Here is a 22729-nt window from a genome sequence, read left to right on the forward strand (position 1 = left end):
AATACTGACAGTGCAAGAAAACAAGTTAATAATATATATATATATATATATATATATATATATATATATATATATATATAAACATGAACAGTTTGACTGTAGAATATAGTTCCTTACAAAAATGGACCCCCAACATAACACACAAGTCTTAAATTATAACCTGGGATTGACAAAAAGCTTTTATTTGAAATCAAACTATTATATTTAAGTCAAACTGTACTGTTAGTAATACATCTGTAAGCTGTAAGGTGCTTTGAAAGCTGCTCTTGAGGGCTTTGAAAGGCACCTTTAAATAAAATGCATTATTATTCATTACTATTATCATTAAAACCTGGAATACTGTATAAATTATTATTATTATTACAACTACTACTACTATAAATAAATAATAATAACAATAATAATAATAAGACAGTTTCCTTTTGTGTAGATGGGCCACTTAGTGGGGCTAGTGGGGTGGTGGGCTGCACCCCCTGAGTGCTATGTTGGTAGCATCTCATAGGTGTGTATCATTTTTTTTTTTTTTTTTAATAAGACTAAAGTATCATTATGTGATTTGTGGTTAGCACATGATATATATGTAGTTAGATTTCTAAAAGAATACTGGTATTTGCTTCTGAGATTTATACATTTTAACACCCCTTTGCCTACTTGCAGCTAAGGTAGAGTAAAATAAGCCAATCCACCTTCTGCTTATTTTTTGTAAGAAAACTAGAGGTTGTTACTCATTGGCAGTCCATTACAGAGCATCAAACACTCACAATTCAAACATCCAGAATATGCACATTACATTTTAATGTCTTTTAAAGGTGAAAAGAAACTCAATGACGAGTGAAAACAAGGATTGAACAGGATCACAGATCCCAGATTTACATAATTATAAATACATACACCATCATAAATACTAAGACACAGCATTGTTCAGACACAAGCACACCTGCAAAGTTTTATAACATTACAGGAATCAGTGCTATAGTCTAGTTTCTCTAAATGTGCTCTGAAGAACTGAAAAACTAAGAAGAAGAAGGTGAGGATGAGGTTTTATCCTTGCACATGACAAAAATCTCACATCTAAAACAATTTGCACGCTATGGAGGGGCTAAATGATTATAAATGTAAGTGCTTTTGGGTGTTCTAACTTTTTGTTTAACATGGTATTTTATGTTAATATAATGCTAATTAGCCTATTTAATAAATTCCTGTGACATGAACACAGCTGGTAACACGCCATCAAAAAGCAACATCACTTTAAAGTGATGCTTTAGCAATCAGAGATGACTCAATACATTTGAATCCCTGTTTGTCCCATCTAGTCATATCCAATGACCCAATTGTGACCTCCACTGGCACTGCAGACCCCCACTCTGACAGCGTAGAGCCACAGGCATAACAAAGCCCTTCTTTCACGTTCACCTACGATAAATAGTGTCTCACAGAGATCAGTATGAATCAACCATCCCTTGTGCAGGAACCAGCCAGCAGAGGCCGCAATTGCAGTAGAAATGAGGAGCCCTTGCTCCGATCATGTCTTCCTACAACCCATCGAGTCTGTTTGCCCAACTGGTTGATAGCACAGCTGAGATGCAAACTGAAGAGCTCAGCTGTAGTTGGTGAAAGCATTAGACAGTCCTCATTTTCTTGTCCTCATTTACTTGAAATAAATAGACCTTATTAAACAAACTGAACGCCAAAAAGTGTTTTATTTTTAAGCTCACCCTGTCTTTATCCATTTATAGCATTTTATATAACCAAATTCTGTATCAAACTCAATCCATAATACCATTGCTACAAAGATTGACTATTCTGTAAATTTTTTGATCTACTTTATCTGCCAGGTGTCTCTTATTGTGTTCACGTAGCTTGGCGGGAAGTTCCTTCACGCGCTCTGCAGTTGTGTTGTTGAGCCAGCGTTGTAGCCAGCGAGATTTGTGATGACTTGATGTTTTTTGCAGGACTGACCTGATCAGCTCGTCCTTACCTGAAAGCAGAGACAAAAGGACAAGATGTGAAATTTAAAGTACCAGGTAATACGTTAACACATTTACATTTTCATGCAATGCGACTTACATTTATGACTGAACAGGATTTTGAGCAATTGAGAGTTAAGGGCCTTGCTCAGGGGCCCAACAGTGGCAACTTGGCGGTGGTGGGGCTTGAACCGGCAACCTTCTGATTGCTAGTCCAGTACCTTAACCACTGAGCTACCACATTTAGTAATGTAATAAATAAAATATGTGATTAGTTAATTGTATTTGTATTTATTTATGTAACTGACAAAAGTCAGTGATTACCTTATAGCGTTAAGTGTTAGCTTAGTGTTTAGGAAAGTTTAGAGTAAAGTAGTCAGGTTCCATGTGTGTTTAGCGAGTAGCATTAGCAGTTAGCATAGCTATTAGCATAGCTCATGTGTTAGTGTGTCTTGTCTTGTTTATTGTAATTTTGAACAACATATCTGTGTGTGTGTGTGTGTGTGTTTATTAGGATTGTAACGTCATGTTTTACACTTTTGGTTACATTCATGACAGGAACGGTAGTTACTCATCACACAAGGTTCATCAGTTCACAAGGTTACATCGAACACAGTCATGGACAATTTTGTATCTCCAATTTACCTCACTTGCACATCTTTGGACTGTGGGAGGAAACCGGAGCACTCCCCGGAGTATACCCACGCAGGCACAGGGAGAACATGCAAACTCCACACAGAAAGGACCTGGACCGCCCCACCTGGGGATCAAACCCAGGACCTTCTTGCTGTGATGCGTCAGTGCTACCCACCGAGCCACCGAATGCGTGCGTGTGTCCACCATCGTCTCCTATCTATAGTCCTTTGTTACATAATAGCCTCCCATTTATAATCTGCAGCACTGTCCTTAAATATCTTGAGCATAATGAGGATCAGCTTAGCTTTGGAGCAATAAACATGAGGGGCGTCGGCTAGACACTATAAACAAAACCCACGTCCAACATGTGCTCCCAGAGACAGGGGCCTGGCACATACACATGAGCTCTGGGAGTACAGAGAGGCAGTTTTATCAGCTTTATTATTATATTAATAAATCTTTTTAGTGGTTTGGGAACTGAGGACATTAATTGTTGCAGTTTTGCAAGTAAAATGTTTGTCCATTTTTACTTTATATGAGACTTCATTCCGTGGTCGTCATCGTCTGATTTTCCTCTTCATGACGCACCATACATTTTCAATAAGAGACAGATATGTGTCTCTCTAAAATCCCAATACATGCCTCCACATCAATGGTTGCACTGGTGCACCCCAATACCATGACACTTGTTGGCTTTTGCAACTTTCGCTAATAGTAGTATGCACGGTCCATTTCATCTTAGGTATGGAGAACTTAATCTCTGTTTTTTTCCAAAAACAAGCTGACTGCTTGTTTGACTACAGCACATTTCCACTGACTTTCGGCCCACCTGACTAGAGCCTGGGCCCCGAGAACTCTGTATAGAGTTAATGTATGGCTTTCTCTTTGTGTAGCATAATTTGAGGTGGCATTTCTAATGCAGCAGCGGACTGTGTTAAATGTCAACAGCTTTCTTAAGCACTCAACAGCCCATGATGGTTTCTAATGCAATGCTGTCTGAGGTCAAGCACAATCATTAATAGTTTCAAACCTCAAAATATTTTCACAATATTATGTACTGTAGATTGCAAAAGACATAAATAATTAGTGTGCACAGAAATTGGTCACAAATGCTTTGTTCAAACCCCACAAAATAATTACACAAATAAATCAAGACGATTTAAAATATGTTTTAATCAATATTGTTATTACAAAAAAAAGTACTTGTGCTTGTACTTTGGGTGATTCTCTCAGTGATACATCTTTTGTAATTTTAGAATGTGTTAATTTGCATAACATTGTGAAGGCTTTATGATACACCTTGTAAACAACAGTGGGACCAGATCCATTTTTTTGTTAATGTGGGTCACACAAAAGAAACCCTGAGCTAGAGAACTCTTGATGGAGTGGTAGACTTTGTCAACTGACAACAGTTTTCCAAGGTACTTCAAAGCCAATGTAACTACGTCACATCAGCATTACTGTTTCTAATGCAATGTCGCCCGAAGGCTCAGAGGTTATGCACATTTAACAGTGGTCTCTCGCCCTACAAGGCCCTACGAGTTTCGAACCGAGGAGTTCAGAATCTCGGCGCTAGTGTGTTAGCTGAATATCCCGCTGTGCCACCTGGGCGCCATTAATACATTTTTAACTGATTGACAATTCTCTCATGAAGTTTGGCACAAAGTAGTGAACTACGACCCATCTTTGCTCACAAAGACTGAGCATTAGATAGCTTCTCCTTTTAAACTATAGACAATAATTCTCTGCCACGTCCACAAGAGTACTAAATCATGCTACTTCCCAGAGGTCTACACGCTGCTGCTTTTTCAGAGATATACAATCTCCGGCTATTTAAAGAGTAACACAAGCTACTCTTATTACCAAATGAATACAGGCTTGTTTTTGAAGGGATGACAAGTTCTATCAAGCACTTGTGTGGCACAGTGGTCCATTATGCTGTTCGAATCTCTGTTGTGCTTTTCCTCCATTTAAATGTTTAAATGAAGCTGCATCATTTTCTGACCTGTACCCTTCTCCGACTGCTCCATTCCAGAGTACTACTGGCTGCTAATTTGTTCCAGAGAACTACAAGCTGGTACTTCTGTAAGATGCCTACAAGCTCCTATATGGTACTGTTTTGTATGCTGTATTTTTTTTGCATGTGCATGTCCTCCTCTTTTCATTATTCAGATACATTATTCCTCGTCTCACACTTTTGTATTATAGATCTGAAATGTCCGCTTACCTTCACCTGTTATATCGTTGCAGGTGGCACACACGTTGTCGAAAGTATCAGTGCCATGGAGAAGAAGTTTTTCCTCTGTTTTGCAGGGTGTGTGTGGTAAGCAGGGGAATTTTTTATCCTTGGGTGCAAAGTATCCATGTAAGCATGGCTCACATAATGTGTCTTTATATGGAGTTCCTGCAAATATTAAAACAAAGAAATGTTTAGTCAGAAACAGAGTTCATATGTCCAAAATTAATGAGGCAGAAAAGTGTAAGTGTCAGCAGTAATAGCAGTTAATGGTACCATTATATAAGTTAAAGAAGTTAGTATGTAGTATGTAGTTTGGGATTTAGCACAACTCAAATAAGAGCATTTGCATTTTGACACATTTAGTAATGAGAAAAAACAGAGGAACCCTGCTTATTCAAGATATCAGCTATCTGATTATTTATATGCTTATAAACAGCATGCTCTAACTGATTTATAGTATTGTTGGCACAGTCATAAAATGCTCTGAGTGGTGCTGTTTATCGGAGGAAAAGAAAGCTCAGAAAAGTCATTCATTGAGAATAGTGGGCGAGACATGCCAAATTCCTCACTTGGAGCCGCATCCAGACGGGCATTGTGTGTGCCTCTTGCAGTAGTGCATGTGCCAGTAGTAGCCCTCTTTGCACTCACACACACTGTTCTGAGAACTGGAGCACTGGCGCTTAAGGGCCTGCTCTGATGAGCAGAAATTACAGGGCAGACACTCCAGAATGTAGTCCAAGTACTCGGTGTAGAAACCCTTGTCACACGGGTGACACATGGTTTTGCGGGTCTTTAATGTCTGGAATTGGCGTGACTGATTTATAGTATTGTTGGCAGAGTCATAAAATGCTTTGGGATGCTCTGAGTGGTGCTGTTTATTGGAGGAAAAGAAAGCTCAAAAAAGTCACTCATTGAGAATAGTGGGCGAGGCATGCCAAATTCCTCACTGAGGGTTACTTGGAGGCCCATTTTGCTGTGTGGTACCCACCCAGCACTATTGGCACACCTTATGTTCAGTGTTCTATGAATGTATAGCATTCGTAGCATTAATTAGTAGATGAATATATCAAGAGACAGTCTAATAAGCCACCTGACATTTAGAGGATCAACCAAAATATATGTGTCAAACAAAAACATGCCAAACTCCACACAGCAGTAACCAGAGGTAAGGTGCTGGGCCATCTTGCCACCATGTAGTGTACCCAATACTTATACATAGATTATGGGGATATCCCTTTTTAGAATTGCATTTCTACCTATTCACATGACCTCATGGTGGCATTATGGAACAGACAAGTGGGTGTTGAACAGCAACATGGATCCTAGGGACCTGGGTTCAATTGTGGCCTCAGGACACTGGCAAGTTTCTTTCCATGTCTATGTCTACCAGTACTCTGGTTTCTGTGGGGCCTCCATATTATCTACTGCACCTCCTTGCCACCATGTAGTGTACCCAATAATTATACATAGATTATGGGGCTATCTCTTTTTAAAATAGCATTTCTACCTATAATTCACATGACCTCAGGGTGGCATTATGGAACAGACAGATAAGTGTTGAACAGCAACATGGATCATAGGGACCTGGGCATAATGGAACAGACAAGTGGGTGTTGAACAGCAACCTGGATCATAGGGACCTGGGTTTAGATGTGGCCTCAAGGCACTGACAAGTTTTTTTTTTCATGTCTGTGTCTACCAGGTACTCTGGTTTCTTTGCACCATCCAAAACCGATTGGCAATAGGTATGGTTGAATAAATAGTACAATTAATTATTGGGTCAGTGGTAGCCTAGTGGGTAGAGCTTGGGGCTATCAATCGAAAGGTTGAGAGTTTGAATCCTGGCTCTACCATGCTGCCACTGTTGGGCCCTTGAGCAAAGCCCTTAACCCTGTCTGCTCCAGGGGCGACGTACAGTAGCTGACCCTGCGCTCTGACACCAACTTCCAAACAAGCTGGGATATGCGAAGAAAGAATTTCGTTGTACTGTACACATGTACATGTATTAATTACAAATAAAGGCATTCTATTCTATAGGTGTATTTCTGCCTTGCACGTTGGTGTACCCGCCACATTCCTAATGAGAATAAAGCAGTTAATAATTTAAAATAAATAAGTGTACACTATATTTAGGTTTCAGGTGCAAAACAAAATTGTTCTTAACTTATTATGAACTGGGCCTCAACAATAGCCACATCTTCATTAAGATAACAATTAATATGACTGTATTAAAAAAGTGTGTTGCACCTCTGTACTGTAGGATGCAGATTAGAGAATATAACATAAATGTAATGCTTATAATTTCCCTTACCTTTCTTTTTGATGCCGTATCCAGACGGGCATTGTGTGTGCCTCTTGCAGTAGTACTTGTGCCAGTAGTAGCCCTCTTTACACTCACACACACTGTTCTGAGAACTGGAGCACTGGCGCTTAAGGACCTGCTCTGATGAGCAGAAATTACAGGGCAGACACTCCAGAATGTAGTTCCAGTACTCGGTGTAGAAACCCTCGTCACACGGGTGACACACGGTTTTCCGAGTCTTGGTGCAGTGAGTGTGCAGGTGAAAGCCCGGGGCGCAGCGGTCACACACCACTTTCTGGCCGGAGGATAGCGTGCGCTCGTACGTGGTCTCGTTTGGGAATGACGCCAGTGAACCTACGCTGCTGACCAAAGCCAGGACTGCCATTATAATCTGTAGAAGGAAACACACAAAACACACAAAGTGGATTACATCAGTGTTTCTAAACTCTCATCCATAAAGGAGCACTGTAGATTAAACTAGAGATTGGGTTAGAACTTGGGAGTGTAGAAATAATGTCAATGGATGAGAACTGACATATTTACTTAAAGCAGAGACATTTTTTGACAATTTAGAAAATAATATTAATTCCTCTTTCTTCAACTTTATGAGGTATGTGGTGGGTCCATCACAGGGCATCACATATACACACACACACACACATACACACACACACACACACACACAGACAACATTGCAGAATCTTTTGGTCACAGGAGTTGCACTGACTCATTAATACATTTTTGTACCAAGACATTTAAATAATATGTCCTCAATAATAAGTATGTCCTCGAAAATGTAGCAGGTTAGTAGATCCATTCTTTTTATTTTATTAAATGTATCTTCAGTTTTTTTCAGACTGCAATAAAGTCTGTCTGTCACCTTATATGTCACTGTTATTAAAGTGTTTACAATTTACAATATTTTATATTTATTAAATAAAATTACTTGAACATCAGTGCCCAGCCAAACAAATGCTCATTTCATGTGGTACTAAATTTATACTGCAAATTCATATGATGTGTGGGAATTTGCACCCATTCAGTCAAAAGACCATTTGGGGTCAGTGGCACACTCATGCTCGAATAGGAAAGGGCCTTCCCAAACTTAATATATAAAATTAGACGAGTTCGTTCAGAATCAGCTACTTATCACAAATCGACTGACTCGTCTAACTTCTCATAAATTCCTGTAGTGTCAATGCATTTGCCCGTAGAAGCTGAGCGTCTATTCACTTCAATGGGACTGCATGGAATGTTTTTATTCATTGCTTAGAAACTCGCCGGTCATTGGATAAATGCCACGATTTTGTGAATGGAGCTGTGGGTCTGGATGCGGAGCTTCTGCAAGATGATTGAAGGATCAGTCGAAAGGCTGAATCCTGTTTTGATTGACAGCTATATAATTTACTCATTTAAAAATCACTATATTATATTAAATTATACTAAATGTCTTCTTCAAAAACTGTATCAAAATATCTATCTTTTAGATACATCTTTTTAGTGAAAAATAAAAAATGATCTATTGATTAGAAATAATTAATATTATGTATTAAATATTACAATATATAGTATTTATAATAAATGTATTTAGATAAATAATATGAAAAACGTTAATTATTATATTTAAGAAACATAAGCCAAAAATAAAACCTGATCTGAGAACTAAGATCTAAGATCTCATTAAGGTGAAATTTTCTATCTTTGATACAGTGAACTGTGGTCTGAATGTATAAATGAACCAGCAATCAGCTGAGCTTTACTGACATCACTGTATTACACAATATCACTCCAGCTTTCGAGGAAAACACTAGGTTCCCCTGACAGACTTACAACTTACTCCTTTCTCATTACCTTAATAATACAATTCAATCAAACTAACCAGCTAACATAAATCACTAATAAATCTGATTATTCACCGATCATCTAAACACATCGCACCAGTATCCAGTGATATAACACGTTTATTCTCTTTATTCTGTATATGTATTACAATCAAAGACACAAAGTGTCTGGTAATATCAGAGCAAACAGATCATTACTTACTATATTCGCCATGAGTTCGTTCCTCTGTTCTGTTGTGTTCTGTTGTGTTCTTCAGTTCTTATGTGCTTTGGTTTATTGCGCTGGTGTCGCTTCGCTCCAGCCTCTTTATAGGTTAGGTGTGCGTGTGCGTGTACGTGTGCGTGTGCGCGTGCGCGTGATCGGGGAGTGGATACGTAATTATAAGTTTCATGATCACTTCTTTATTTATTTTATATTTTTTTTATAAGAAAGATGATGGGAAAAGCTGTATGACGCATTACTGCTCCATAATGTTCTGCTTATGCTCTGTAAAGCTTTGGTTGGTGTGACAGTAAGAATAAAACATTAAAACTTGAACACTATTCTAGTACCTTAAATATGTAATAAACCATAATAAAACAATTCTATTTTTTTTTTAATCTGTTTAAAAACGGAATAACACCAGTCAAAATAAGCATAAATAATGAAAAATACACATACAAATAAGAACTAATTTTGAAGGTAAAGCAGTATTGTACAGTTCAGTATGTTAGTGTATATTTATTAGTTTGTTTTAATTGCCATAAAGAATGACACTGTTTAAAATGTGACAAAAGTGCAATTCTTCTTCTTCTTATTATTATTATTACTACTATAAAGGCCATGAAGGCTTTTTAAATGTTAGGTGTTTATTAAATCTAAATACCATAGCTGCTTGGTTTCGAAGGTATTTGTCAATTATCTACCCCCCAATCGTAAATCGTAAAGAATTGTAACCAGACAGAATGCTGGACCATGTCTGTATGGCCAATAGCCCCGCTGGGGGTTCGAACCCTGGATCTCAGCAGTAATTTGTGATCCACCTGAGCGCCAATAAATGTCTATTAATATATTAAAGAAATCACAGCAAAATAAATGAATAAATTAAATAAGTAAATATATTTATATTTAATTATAAATGTAATTGATTAATTATAATTAATTATAATGTTTGAATATTTAATACAGATCTGATTAATGTGAAATATTCTTTCTTTGATGTAGTCAGTAACTATTTGAATTATTATGTGAAGACTTTAAAACACAAGTACATGAACCCAAAACAAGTACAAGTGCACTGTCTACTACTTCCCACTAAATAAGTTCAAGCTTCTTGTTTGTTTATAGCCCTCTTTCTTTTACATGTGGAATTATTAAAAATTTTACATTTACAGCATTTATTACATACTTTTATCCAAAGTGACTTTGTTAGCAGGTAGACCAAAGCGGCAGAAACAGAAAATTTCTTTTTTTTGAAGGTACAAATAGTCACATTATGTTCATGAAAGAAGTAAGAAAAACCAAATAACACTAACTAGAGACGAAATACTGCTTAAGTAGGATTTCTATCAATACAGGTTATATTACATTTAGTACCTGTCCTTAAGATATTTACTAGTATGGTCTGGCATCCCCTGTGACCTAAACATACTTAGCCCCCATGGCCCTAGGTACCACTTACTTAAATAGCCTCAGCCCCCCCTTTTGGGCCAATCCAACTACAGTAACTTTAATCCCACTCAAAATTCATAGAAAAATAAAAATATACACAAACACACTATACCCAAATAAACAAACCCAGACACTTTAATTCTTAAGAATAAACCAACAATTTTAACAGTAATATGTGCCAGGAAACCATAACAGGACTATACTAGCCACCTGCTCTAGCTCTAGGAATAGTACTTCCCTTCCTTTAGGCGGGAAACCCCCCCATAAATAAGCTTAATGGTACAGCTAACTCTGTTTGAGAGTTACTGCATGTAAGTATGCTAAACTCAGTAACATAAAGTGACTGGTGTGTTATTTATCAAATCATGAAGTAATATAAAGAATCAAATAAAAGCTAATCTCATGAGAGGATCTGGTGAACCCAAACACACACACACCAAACAATATCCGGGTAATGCTAACAGGGGTAGCATCTAACCGAGATCCCCTCATTGCCCGGCAAGGATGTACACTGCCTTACATATTTACAGTTTTAAGGGCACAGAGATTCCTGTCAGACTAACATATGTGACCGTATACAATCGACTCAAGGGCCCAGCACTGGCAACCAGGCAGATGTGAGGCTTGAACTAGTGGTCTTCTCATTAGTATTCAAAATGAAGTGTTAATATTGAATAAAGAAACATGCAAATAAGACTTGATTTTGAAGGTAAAGCAGTGGTGTACAGTTCAGTATGTTAGTGTATATTTATTATTTATATGTTTGTTTTATTGGCCATAAAGAATTAAGTTGTGTAAAACGTGACAAAAAAGCAATTCTTCTTCTTATTATTATTATTATTATTACTATAAAGACCATGAAGGTTTTTTAAGTGTTAAGTGTTTAATAAATCTAAATACCATAGCTGCTTAGTTTTGAAGGTATTTGTCAATTACCTACCCTCACCCACCAGCCAAGTTACTTAGACCCCTTTAGCCTAAACTTCCCACTCACCATGTCTACATGCTCCCCATCTTCTTTCTAATGTCCAGGCGACTAGAATGGCATCCAGAAAGAGTGCCATACTGGAAAATTGGTACTTAACAGGAGTTACATGGTGACATGGTGTCAAACATGGTGTTATAAAGTCTAAAAAATACAACATAATTTGATGGTGCCTGACATAAATGTTTAAGAATTCTGTATTGTTTGTCTTTTTATTTTATGGTTTATTTTAGTTTCAGAAGAACTACATTTCCTGTTAGTCATTGCCTTAACAAGCAATATGACACACAATAGCATAGGCACTGGTAAAATTCTGGAGAAGCCGAGCTTTGTGTATGTATGTAAGTCGACATGTTTGTTACAAATGCCTATGGCTTTGGTTTTGTGTGCACATGTTTGCTGAGATAGTGTATACATAGGGCATTGATAGGTTAGTGGTTAAGGTACCAGACTAGTAGTTGAAATGTTGCTGGTTTAAGCCCCACATTTGCCTGGTTGCCACTGTTGGGCCCTTGAGCCAGGCCTTAAACCCACAATTGCTTGGACTGTAGACACAACTGTGAGTCACTTTCAATACAATCGTCTGCTAAATGCCATAACTGTAACTGGTACAAAAAAAAAAAAACTCAATAAAAGTACAATTATAAGTGTGTAATCTACAGGAAAACAGCTTGTTACACAATCCTGACCAGGTTGCTCATTTTAGATCAGACTCATTTTAGACTCATCTTTATGAGTGATCTTATAATGAGCTTTCACTGCTGAGAGCTCAGGCTTCAGTTTCAGCCCGAATGGGGGTCCAACATACAAGAGGGAAAGTTGATGGTCAGGTGAGGTTGCCCTCTGGTGGCTTGGGATGTAATGACTTGAGATTGGATGTCACAGTGTAATATTTCACAGCACTGTAGGGTCAAGTTAAAACATAAAATTGGTCTGTCCATGCAACATTATTCTAAAAGGTTTGATCATTAAGGTGTTTTATTTGTAAATGTTTAATCGGTTGTGATGTTTCTATTTGCTACCCTTTTCCTGAATACCAGTTCTGAATACCAGTTTTTTCTAATTGTCAAGTTATTTACTATATTTAACTGAAGCCAGATATGTCTGCAGTTTTTTAGATGCCTTTTTTTTTGGATATTTTGTGAATTTGGATCAGTTGTCACAAAACCTTGTAAGAAATTTTATCCAGCAGTTTGCATCTGGGTAGCCATAGATTGTTAGATATTTAATGTGTTTAATTTCGATGTTTAATTAGCTAATTTAGTTCACAAAATGAAGATACTAGTTACTTATTCAACAGGTTATTTGGGTGTTGGATAACATTGTTTTTAAATAAATAGAATACAGTTTTACATATTTTAATGCCACAGTATAGCTAAGTATTGCTGCTGACCACGTGCATCCCTTTATTACCTCAATTTACCACTTTAGAAGCACTTTTGAGATTTGGTTAAATGTTTGTTTTATTTATTAGAATTTTAATGTCATGTTTTACACTTTGGTTACATTCATGACAGGAACTGTAGTTACTCATTACACAAGATTTATCAGTTCACACAAGGTTATATCGAACACAATCATGGACAATTTAGTGTCTCCAGTTCACCTCACTTGCACGTCTTTGGACTGTGGAAGGAAACCGGTGCTTCTGGAGGAAACCCACGCAGACACGGGGAGAACATGCAAACTCCACACAGAAAGGACCCGGACCGCCCCACCTGGGGATCGAACCCAGGACCTTCTTGCTGTGAGGAGACAGTGCTACCCACTTAGCCACTGTGCTGCCCGAATCGGTTAAATAAAATTTGCATAGCATAGATCAGTGCTACACCTATTCAGGGTGTATTCCGGAATTGGGACTGATGTTTAAAATAAATCAATGAACAAAAATAAATCAAAAATGAATAATAAAATTATATTCAGAAACAAAGTGAATAATAATAAAATAGTCAGTCTTGTTGTTCAGTCCACTCTTCCAATGTTATTTTTTAGTGAAAATAAATGAATAAGTTTGAAACAGTAAATAGAAATAGTGCAATATTAAAACTATAACACTGCACATTCCACATATGTGAATTCATATTTTTAAGGCAATGGCTTTTACAATTACCTACCTGTGTGACATGAGTCAACGTGGTAAAATGTACAATGTAGAAGGGTTGTTTTATATATATCACTGGTTTCCACTCAGTCCATTAAGATCTTGTGAATGTGTTTGAAATGGAGCACTTAGCAGCATACGCATTAGAGTGGCATGATCGTAATGGGTAAACACTTTCAATCTTGGTATTCGAAGAGATGCGTCACTTGTCTATTTTACGTCAGTGTTTCGGTTACCACACACTGACAGATTCTTCATTAAGAAAATACACACGCAGGGTATTAAATCAGTACCGCTTCCTCTCTAAACAGGCAGTCACTGGGGTTGATATCAGTAAGGACCGGATACAGTGGGCAAATGTAAAGCCTGAAAAAGGGAAACTGAATAACTGAAAAGCAGCTAAAGGGGAAATTGTCATGCAAACCTCTTCACCCTACATGTCTCATGCCAGTAAAGGTCTAAAAAATAACATTTGTGGTGTTACTGTCAGTTCCTATAAGGTAATGTAAGGATGTGTATACAGTGGTACCTTGTAACTCAACGTCCCCTAAACTCAAAGTCTTTGAAACTCAACGCCCTTTGTCGAGAAATTTGTACCCTTAAACTCAACGTGTTCAATTTGTTTTTTAAAAATGCATTTATTTAATTTCAAATTAACAGTGAACAGTCACTTTGTTCAGTGCTCAGCTTGAACGGTGCGATAATACGTCATAAAAGTGAGCATTTGAGACGAATCTGCATTTGTGTAGAATAACCTCCTGTAGAAGCTCCACATGTATCTGTGTTTATCTGGATTTTCCTCCTGTTTCACTTTTAAACTTGTGTTATAGATCGGGGTGCTGAGAAATTGTAGGAATCAGCTTTTTATTTCAGTGTTTTTATATAATATGTGTTATTTCCAGTGTATAAGTGTCAAAAACAACCCCATTTTTACATATGCCTAAAATATAAATAAACGCATTAACAGGTTTTCTATACATCCTTATGGAAAAAAATATGTCAGTCCCAGAACCAACTGATGTTGAGTTTTAGGGTAACACTGTAGTGGAAATCTGTACAATCCTTTTTTTGGTGAAGTTTTTTTCTAGGAAGGCTGGGTCTTGCAGCTGGTAAAATCTGTGATGTACAGCACCAGGTTCCTGCTCACCCAAGTCTGAGATAGCATTCGTCTTGAGGACGATAAACTCAGTTTAGACATATGATTGTCCAATAGCATTACCATCAGACTGGGCTTTTAGTCACCTTACAATCAAGGTCTGCCAGGAACATTTGAAGTAGTAATTAAAACCAATTGCTGAGTCATCTAACTTTCAAATCCTTCTAAACATCATTTAAATATTGATTAGTCACAGGAAATATGACTGATTTACAGCAAGGTCACTGGCTTTGGGTTACAGCCAAGTAAAAGATAAAAAAATAACTCTATGTAGCATCTAAAGGTAATTATTATATTTTTGACATTTCTAACGTCAGCGTTTCGGTCACCACACACAGATAGATTTTTCATTAAGAAATACACACGCAGGGTATTAAATCAGTACCGCTTCCTCTCTAAACAGGCAGTCACTGGGGTTGATATCAATAGGACCGGATACAGAGGGCAAATGTAAAGCCTGAAAAGAGAAACTGAATAACTGAAAAGCAGCTAAAGGGGAAATTGTCATGCAAACCTCTTCACCCTACATGTCTCATGCCAGTAAAGGCCTAAAAAATAACATTTGTTGTGTTACTGTCAGTTCCCAGGAGGTCATGTAAGGATGTGTAGAGTGGAAATCGGTACAATCCTTTTTTTGGATGACGTTTTTTTTCTAGGAAGGCCGGGTCATGCAGCTGGTAAAATCTGTGATGTACAGCACCAGGTTCCTGCTCACCCAAGTCTGAGATAGCATTCGTCTTGAGGACGATAAACTCAGTATAGACAAATGAGTATCCAATAGCATTACCAGCAGACTTGGCTTTTAGTCACTTCCACAATCAAGGTCTGCCAGGAACACTAGGGTAGTGATTAAAACCAATTGCCGGGTCATCTTACTTTCCAATCCCTCAAAATATCACATGTATTGATTAGTCACAGGAAATCTGACTCGCCTGATTTGCAGCAAGGTCACTGGCTTTGAGTTACAGCCAAGTAAAAGTTGGCTCTAAAAACCTCTATGTAGCATCTAAAGGTGATTATTATATTTTTGCCATTTCTAATTTAATTACTTTCTGTTATTTTCATATACCCCAACTTTTTCATGTAAAAACTGTGCCAAGTCATGTATGCAGACCAGACTTGGGAAGGCTGTTTTATAATTTTCAAAGCAATTTTCTGATCTTTAATATCATAATTTCATAATGTTTGTATGTATATAAAGATCAGACTGAACCAAATCGTTACCATGAAACAGATCCTGACTGTCCGAATTCACACTTAGATTGAATAATATTAATATGAATATATTAATTAAATATTAATAATATTATAGGGCAGTTGTAAACTAGCGGTTAAGGTACTGGGCTAGTAATCGAAAGGTCGCTGGTTCAAGCCCCACCACTGCCAGTTTGCCACTGTTGGCCTTTAACCCTTAATTGCTTAGACTGTATACTGTCACAGTATTGTGAGTCGTTTTGGATAAAATCTGCTGCTAAATGCCGAAAATCTAAACTTGGTAGTTCTACCATATGTTACTGTCAACTTGGAACATGTTTAGTCAAAACCATCTTGCTTTATTGACAACTTCAAATCTACATGCTTCAGGTTATAGCATGTCATTAGAACCGATAGTTAACTACCCCCTATGCTGCTAACACACAATGTTATACCAATGCAGCATACTTTCATTTTACCAAATGTATCCATAATTTAGGGACAGTGGTAGCCTAGTGGTTTGAGCTTTGGGCCATCAACTGAAAGCTTGAGAGTTTGAATCCCAGCTCTGCTATGCAGCCACTGTTGGGTTCTTGAGCAAGGCCCTTAACCCTGTCTGCTCCAAGGGTGTCGTACATTGGCTGACCCTGCGCTCTGACCCCAGGTTCCAAACAAGCTGGGATATGCAAAGAAATAATTTCATTGTACTGTACACGTATATATGACAAATAAAGGCATTCTATTCTATTCTGTTTTTAGTTCTATTCTATCTGCCTGTTTACTGAAACCAAGAAATGTGGTTACAAATCACTGGTTTCTGATTTCATTGTTTTTTTAGATGAAGTTTCTCTCCTATTAATATAATTTTTGGAAAATAGTTTACTGCCATAAATACATACACCGACCAGGCATAACATTATGACCACTGACAGGTGAAGTGAATAACACTGATTATCTCTTAATCATGGCACCTGTTAGTGGGTGAGATATATTAGGCAGCTAGTGAACATTTTATCCTCAAAGTTGATGTGTTAGAAGTAGGAAGAATGGACAAGCATAAGGATTTGACAAGAGTTTGACAAGGACCAAATTGTGATGGCTAGACGACTGGGTCAGAGCATCTCTTGTGCAGTTCTTGTGGGGTGTTCCCGGTCTGCAGTGGTCAGTATCTATCAAAAGTGGTCCAAGGAAGGAACAGTGGTAAACCGGCGACAGGGTCATGGGCGGCCAAGGCTCATTGATGCACATGGGGAGCGAAGGCTGGCCTGTGTTGTCCGATCCAACAGACGAGCTACTGTAGCTCAAATTGCTGAAGAAGTTAATGCTGGTTCTGATAGAAAGGTGTCAGAATACACAGTGCATCACAGTATGTTGTGGGGCTGCAAAAGGGGGACCAACACAATATTAGAAAGGTGGTAATAATGTTATGCCTGATCGGTGTATACATTTACATTTTTGGATACTTTTATCCAAAGCAATTTACAATACTGTGACAGAATACTGTGCTGTTTTAGTACTTTAATGACATTTGTGCCAACAAGTATTTTTATATACTTTTATACACTTTATATACATATTTGTATGTGAATTCACTGACAAGCCCGAATTTGCAAATAAATGACACTTGTGCACGTTTATACAAATTAAAAATCAATGATAATACGTTTGTATAATAACTCCGTTTGTTGCTCCTCATTTGTCTGACATATTTTTTTTTTTTTGAGAAAAGATGTGCTGCACTGAATGCAGGGATTGCCTTCAGCACTAAGTCAACATCAAATGCTCCCTGGTTATTCAGGCAAAATACCATTCAGATTGAAGGTGCCTTACTAGGCAGCATTTTAAGGCATCTAAGAATTCGAACAGTCTCCTTCTCGGGAGCCTGCGTAGGATAACGTCAAATGCTGTCTATGTAGAGAGCTCACTAGGTTTTCAAACACACCCATTGTGTAAAAACCCTGTTAAGTAACTGCAACAACCTTCCTCTTCATATAAACACCATTTTTTCATAATCAATTGATATATTCTAGGACGTATTTATTATTTCATAGTAATGGCATAAAAACCCTGTGTTTAATAAAAAAGGAAGGAACTGTGGCTGAATACAGTTCAAGCAACCAAGGGTTAAATGCCTGCTTACTGAAGTGAAACCACTAAACAAACCTCTTGTGCACCTCCTTGAGAGGTATTAAAGTAAAAAAAAAAAAGCCGCAGTCCGGAAAATCTAGTTGTAATCTGAGACATTAAATCATCAGTAATTATATCCTTTTAAATCTCTAAAACTACAAGTGGTGGAAACTTGCTTACTAATATGTGTGACTGTTCCCCTTTGACACAGAAACTCTTAAGTGACATAGCTTCGCCCCCACAAGCACGTTTAACAGAATACCTTAGATGCATTACATAATGTGCTTTTTATATTAGTCATACTTAATGCTCGTGCATATGGATTACATTCTTTTATGCAAAGATCATCAATAAACTGCATCGTGTGACTGGTACATCAGTGTCATGAGTGCTAACCTCATTATCTAATGTGTCAGGATAGTATAACTCAAACACTAGCCCAATATCACTGGGTTCAAGGGTTCAAATCACCAGTAGTGGTATCGGTTTGTCGGGCACCTTACAGACATGATTGGTGATGTGTAAGCCGTTTGATCGGCATCTTGTCTGAGGTGTGTTACTGCATTGCGCCCAGTGATTCCTGTGACCCTGACAAGGATAAAGCGGTGGTATAATATTACTGCATACTTAATCAGCAAAAGGTTTTTCTCTGCATCTCTTTTAATAGGCTCTACAGGTGCAGAAAGTAAGTTTTACAACTCAGAGTGATGGTTGGTGTCACAGTAGCCAGTTTAACAATTTGCAAGGTAGTTGGTTGAATAATGCCAAGTTCACACAACATGACTTTTTAGTTGTTTAGATCGCTGTACAGTTCACACTACAAGACTTGATCTCTTGTAATCGGGAGTCTTTCAAGTCATTGTGGTTTTCACACTACACGACTGATCGGCGATTGGGGGTCGCACACTACACCATCTATCACAAGGAGGAATCTCAGACAGGTCTGCCTGGTCTCCCAAACTACGTTTTGTCATGAAAAATACAAGAGGTTACTTAATGATACCATGTCCAGAAATGCATGCAAACAACAAGCAACAAGCAAAAATTGTTTGTGCGCTGATGTGCAGCATAAAAACAAATAGGAAAAACTAAATGAATCTGGGTGAAGGAGTGGATTTGGCTACGTGGCCAGCAGGGATTGTCTGTTCTGTAGTGAGAGTTGGAAGTCAAATAAATATTGTTTGCAGTCCAACGTTGGTATGATGGTTTGGCGTGGACGATAAGTCACAAATACTGTAAAGCTTGTGTGTGCTGATGTACTCTGATATAAACTTTTTTACACCTCCTCCCCTAGGGTTTCCCTTCTGTATTTTGCATTTAGCGGCGACTGGTCGGCGCTAGATTTGCTGGCTCGGGAGCAACTTAGAGTTTGCTCGGCGATCGAAACTCGGCTCTCAATCGCTGTGTGTGAACTGTTCAACAACTCGAACCGAGCAGCTTGCCGAGCCCTACATAGTGCACTTCACAGGAACAACTGGGTTGAATGGAACACTCCTACAGAATTGGTGCTAATGGCTGAAAGAGCGCTTTCTGAACCAATCAAGCCTTCTGATTTTAATTTTTAGTAAGAAATGCTGGTATTTGCATTTATTCAGTTTGCATCACACAGATAATGTGTCAATGAAACGCTTGATTGGCTTTCTAACAAGTTCGTGTTTTACTTCACAACCGGAAAAAGTTTGGAGGTTTTTAATTATAAGCACATTTACAAAATGACGGATTATATTCCTAATGGGACAACACTCGGTTATAAATGTACTAGCATCTAAAAGAACATAAGCTAAGGTAAGCAGTGGTTATGATTTTTTTTGCTGTGTTTTGGATTTTGGCCGCTGTGCCGTGATTTACCACCCGCTTTTGTTTTGCAATGAAAACAAAATGTATCAGTTTAAGTTCACACTACACGATTTTTGTCCTGATTTTTGCTCGCCGACTGGTCGGCGCTAGATTTGCCGGCTCTGAAGCAACTTTGCATTTGCTCGGCGATTGAAACTTGGCTCTCAATCGCTATGTGTGAACTGTTCAACAACTCAATCCGAGCAGCTTGCCGAGCGCTCGGTGACTTAAGAAAAATATCTAGCATGCTAGATATCTGGATATGAGTCGGCTGACTGGCAATGAGTGCGGTGTCGAACAGCCAAAAAATATTTATTAACCTCCAACTGTGTTTGCTGTGTTTTGGATTTTGTCCGCTGTGCCGTTATTTATTGCACGCTTTTGTTTTGCAATGAAAACAAAATGTATCAGTTTAAGCTTTTAACTGGTACCTTCTTGTTATGGAACTTACATTCATTTGCACAAAGACCAGGAAAGTAAAATGGCAAAATACAGTTGCTAATCTGTTGCTGTTTTTTATCTGAACTTACATATTATTTGTTTATTTCTATGCTACATTTCTAATATATGTTTTGTATATATTATATTGACTTGTGACTTGCCTCGGACTCTAGCTTAAAGACTCGTTACTTGACTTGGACCCGTATTTTGTGACTTGTGAACATCTCTGGTGGTGAACTTGGCATTAGTCTGCGAGCGATCGGATCAAATTATTAAACAGTTCCCACATAGTGATCGAGAGCCGATTCGAGGCCCTAAGAGAACGCAGAGTTGCCTTCGAACTGCCACATCTAGTGGTGACCTTAAAATGCGCAAAAATCATGGCAAGTGATAACACTAAACAAGTCTCTTGTGCGCCTGCTTTTGAGGTATGTGACTTGAGAGGTGTGTGACTGTTCTTCTTTAACATTGAAACTAGCTTCGTCATACACAAGCACATTTACCGAAATCAATACCTCAGATGTACAGACATAGAAACAGCAAAGCTCAGACTCACACAGAAAGTATGTGATAATTTCTTTATAAATAAACAGCGTCATGTGACTGCTTACCTCATTACTTCAGTGTCATGTGAGTGCTAGCCTCATTATCTACGTGCCTTTCACCAAAAGCTGCTGAAATGTCTGCACAGGCTTTTTTTACTCACACATTGTTCTGCGGGCAGGTTTAAACATGTGTAAGCATGGTATAACTCAAACATCAGGCTTAACATAACATTCGGGGTAGTGCACAACAGAAACTGGCATTTAGGATCAGCTGAATCCTCTCACATACTCTTTCACTGAGTTGAATGCTAAATGTCTAGTCATGATTATTTAGACATTCTTAAATGGTTAGGACATTATAAGAAATGTAAATTAAACAGTCAGCAATGACATGCAAATTACATTATACAGTATTTACTGTTTCAACGGTTTACTGTTTACCTTAATTGTCCTTCAGGCATTTTTAATTTGACTCACACATACAATGCATAGAACACTCATTAGTGAGTAATGAGGAACGTGAAAAAAGTATACTGCCTGTAAACAGTAAATAATATGTCTGGTGTGGTAAGGAAGTGAAAATTTGGATGGCAGGGAGGAATAGGTCTAGAAATAGAACTTTTAAGGAATGGAAACAGGAAGACCAGATAGATGAAGTATTCTGATCCTTTCTTTAAAGGAGCATTGCCTCCTTTGTGTGGTAAAGGATGCAAAAAGAGGGAATGTCTGAGGAAAGGACTTTTAGTTCTTTTTAGGGCTGGCTCCGATCCGATACTCTGTATCTCTGTACTCTGTAAAAAGTGTGTAATCTGATCCGATACTGTTGCTTAATGTAAATATCACTTAATGTAAATAAGGCCATTCAGAAATTAAAACACACTGATCAACTTAAACTTTTAGAATTTTAAAAAATCATCTACTACTGCCACATATAAAAACACTGTTTTATGACTTGTCGTCAAAAGTGTCTACAATTGGAAGATGTGGATGTCAATTAAATGCGATGGACTAATTAGAATTGATGCAGTGTTTGGTTGAGATTTTCCATTAAAGTTCTGTCACGTTTTTAGATGATTAAAAACCAAAGCGCGCTTATTAAAAACCCTGCTGGACATCTGTGGTGTAGTTTGTTTTATTGCATAACACTAATGGATTACATTTCATTGAGGATGTGAGAGATCTCCAAGCTGGGACAAAGTCAAAGTCAAATTTATTTACATAGTGCTTTTTACAGTGGACGTTGTCTCAAAGCAACTTTACGGAATCCAGGACCAACAGACCAAAAACCCCTGTTGAGCAAGCCGAGGGCGACAGTGGCAAAAAAAAAACTCCCTTAGAATTACAGAAACAAACTTTGAGAGGAACCAGACTTAGCAGGGACCCATCATTCTTGGGTGGCCTGGAGGATGCTTTAAATAAATAGGATGTACACAAATCATACAAACACAATTAAATTGAACCGAAGGTTACAACTAGCAAAAAATAATAATAATAACTGGAGTTCTTCTTTGTTCAGTCCAGTCTGTGATAAAGTCCGTTGTAAGTTCTGGACATTTTTGGTGCAAACACTCCAGGTTCCAGTCACATCTAGCAGAAGCAGCATTGTTGGCACTACAGTCTCGACTTGCAGTCTTTAACCTCGAGAGGGTAAACAGGTTTCCGTCAGAACCACCTCGAGGTAAAACAACAGAAGATGTAGTTAAAATGT

General features: G+C 37.9%; 1 protein-coding gene and 1 long non-coding RNA gene across 2 annotated transcripts in view; one reads left to right on the forward strand and one right to left on the reverse strand.

Moving 5' to 3' along the window:
* LOC134319280 (tumor necrosis factor receptor superfamily member 11B-like) lies at positions 1 to 9250 on the reverse strand. The gene is made up of 4 exons (XM_063000360.1): positions 9188 to 9250; positions 7154 to 7535; positions 4831 to 5007; positions 1 to 1978 (listed from the first exon to the last, which is right to left on the reverse strand). The coding sequence occupies exons 1-4, from the start codon at positions 9197 to 9199 to the stop codon at positions 1767 to 1769; spliced, it is 783 nt and encodes a 260-aa protein (XP_062856430.1). The 5' UTR covers positions 9200 to 9250; the 3' UTR covers positions 1 to 1766.
* The window catches only part of LOC134319285 (uncharacterized), a 26260-nt gene continuing 8158 nt past the window's right edge, over positions 4628 to 22729 (forward strand). Inside the window, exons 1-2 of the long non-coding RNA XR_010013487.1 lie at positions 4628 to 4714; positions 4854 to 4926. This is a non-coding gene — a long non-coding RNA (uncharacterized LOC134319285). The remainder of the gene's footprint in view (positions 4715 to 4853; positions 4927 to 22729) is intronic.

Source organism: Trichomycterus rosablanca, chromosome 1, assembly GCF_030014385.1.
Source record: "Trichomycterus rosablanca isolate fTriRos1 chromosome 1, fTriRos1.hap1, whole genome shotgun sequence".
NCBI lineage: Eukaryota > Metazoa > Chordata > Actinopteri > Siluriformes > Trichomycteridae > Trichomycterus > Trichomycterus rosablanca.

What these genes read in the sequence shown, in the direction of transcription:
- LOC134319280 (XM_063000360.1), bottom strand. An exon ending in ATACGGCATCAAAAAGAAAG is followed by an intron (nt 5,008 to 7,153) that starts GTAAGGGAAATT and finishes TAATATTTGCAG; the next exon opens with GAACTCCATATAAAGACACA. An exon ending in CAACGATATAACAGGTGAAG is followed by an intron (nt 1,979 to 4,830) that starts GTAAGCGGACAT and finishes CTCTGCTTTCAG; the next exon opens with GTAAGGACGAGCTGATCAGG.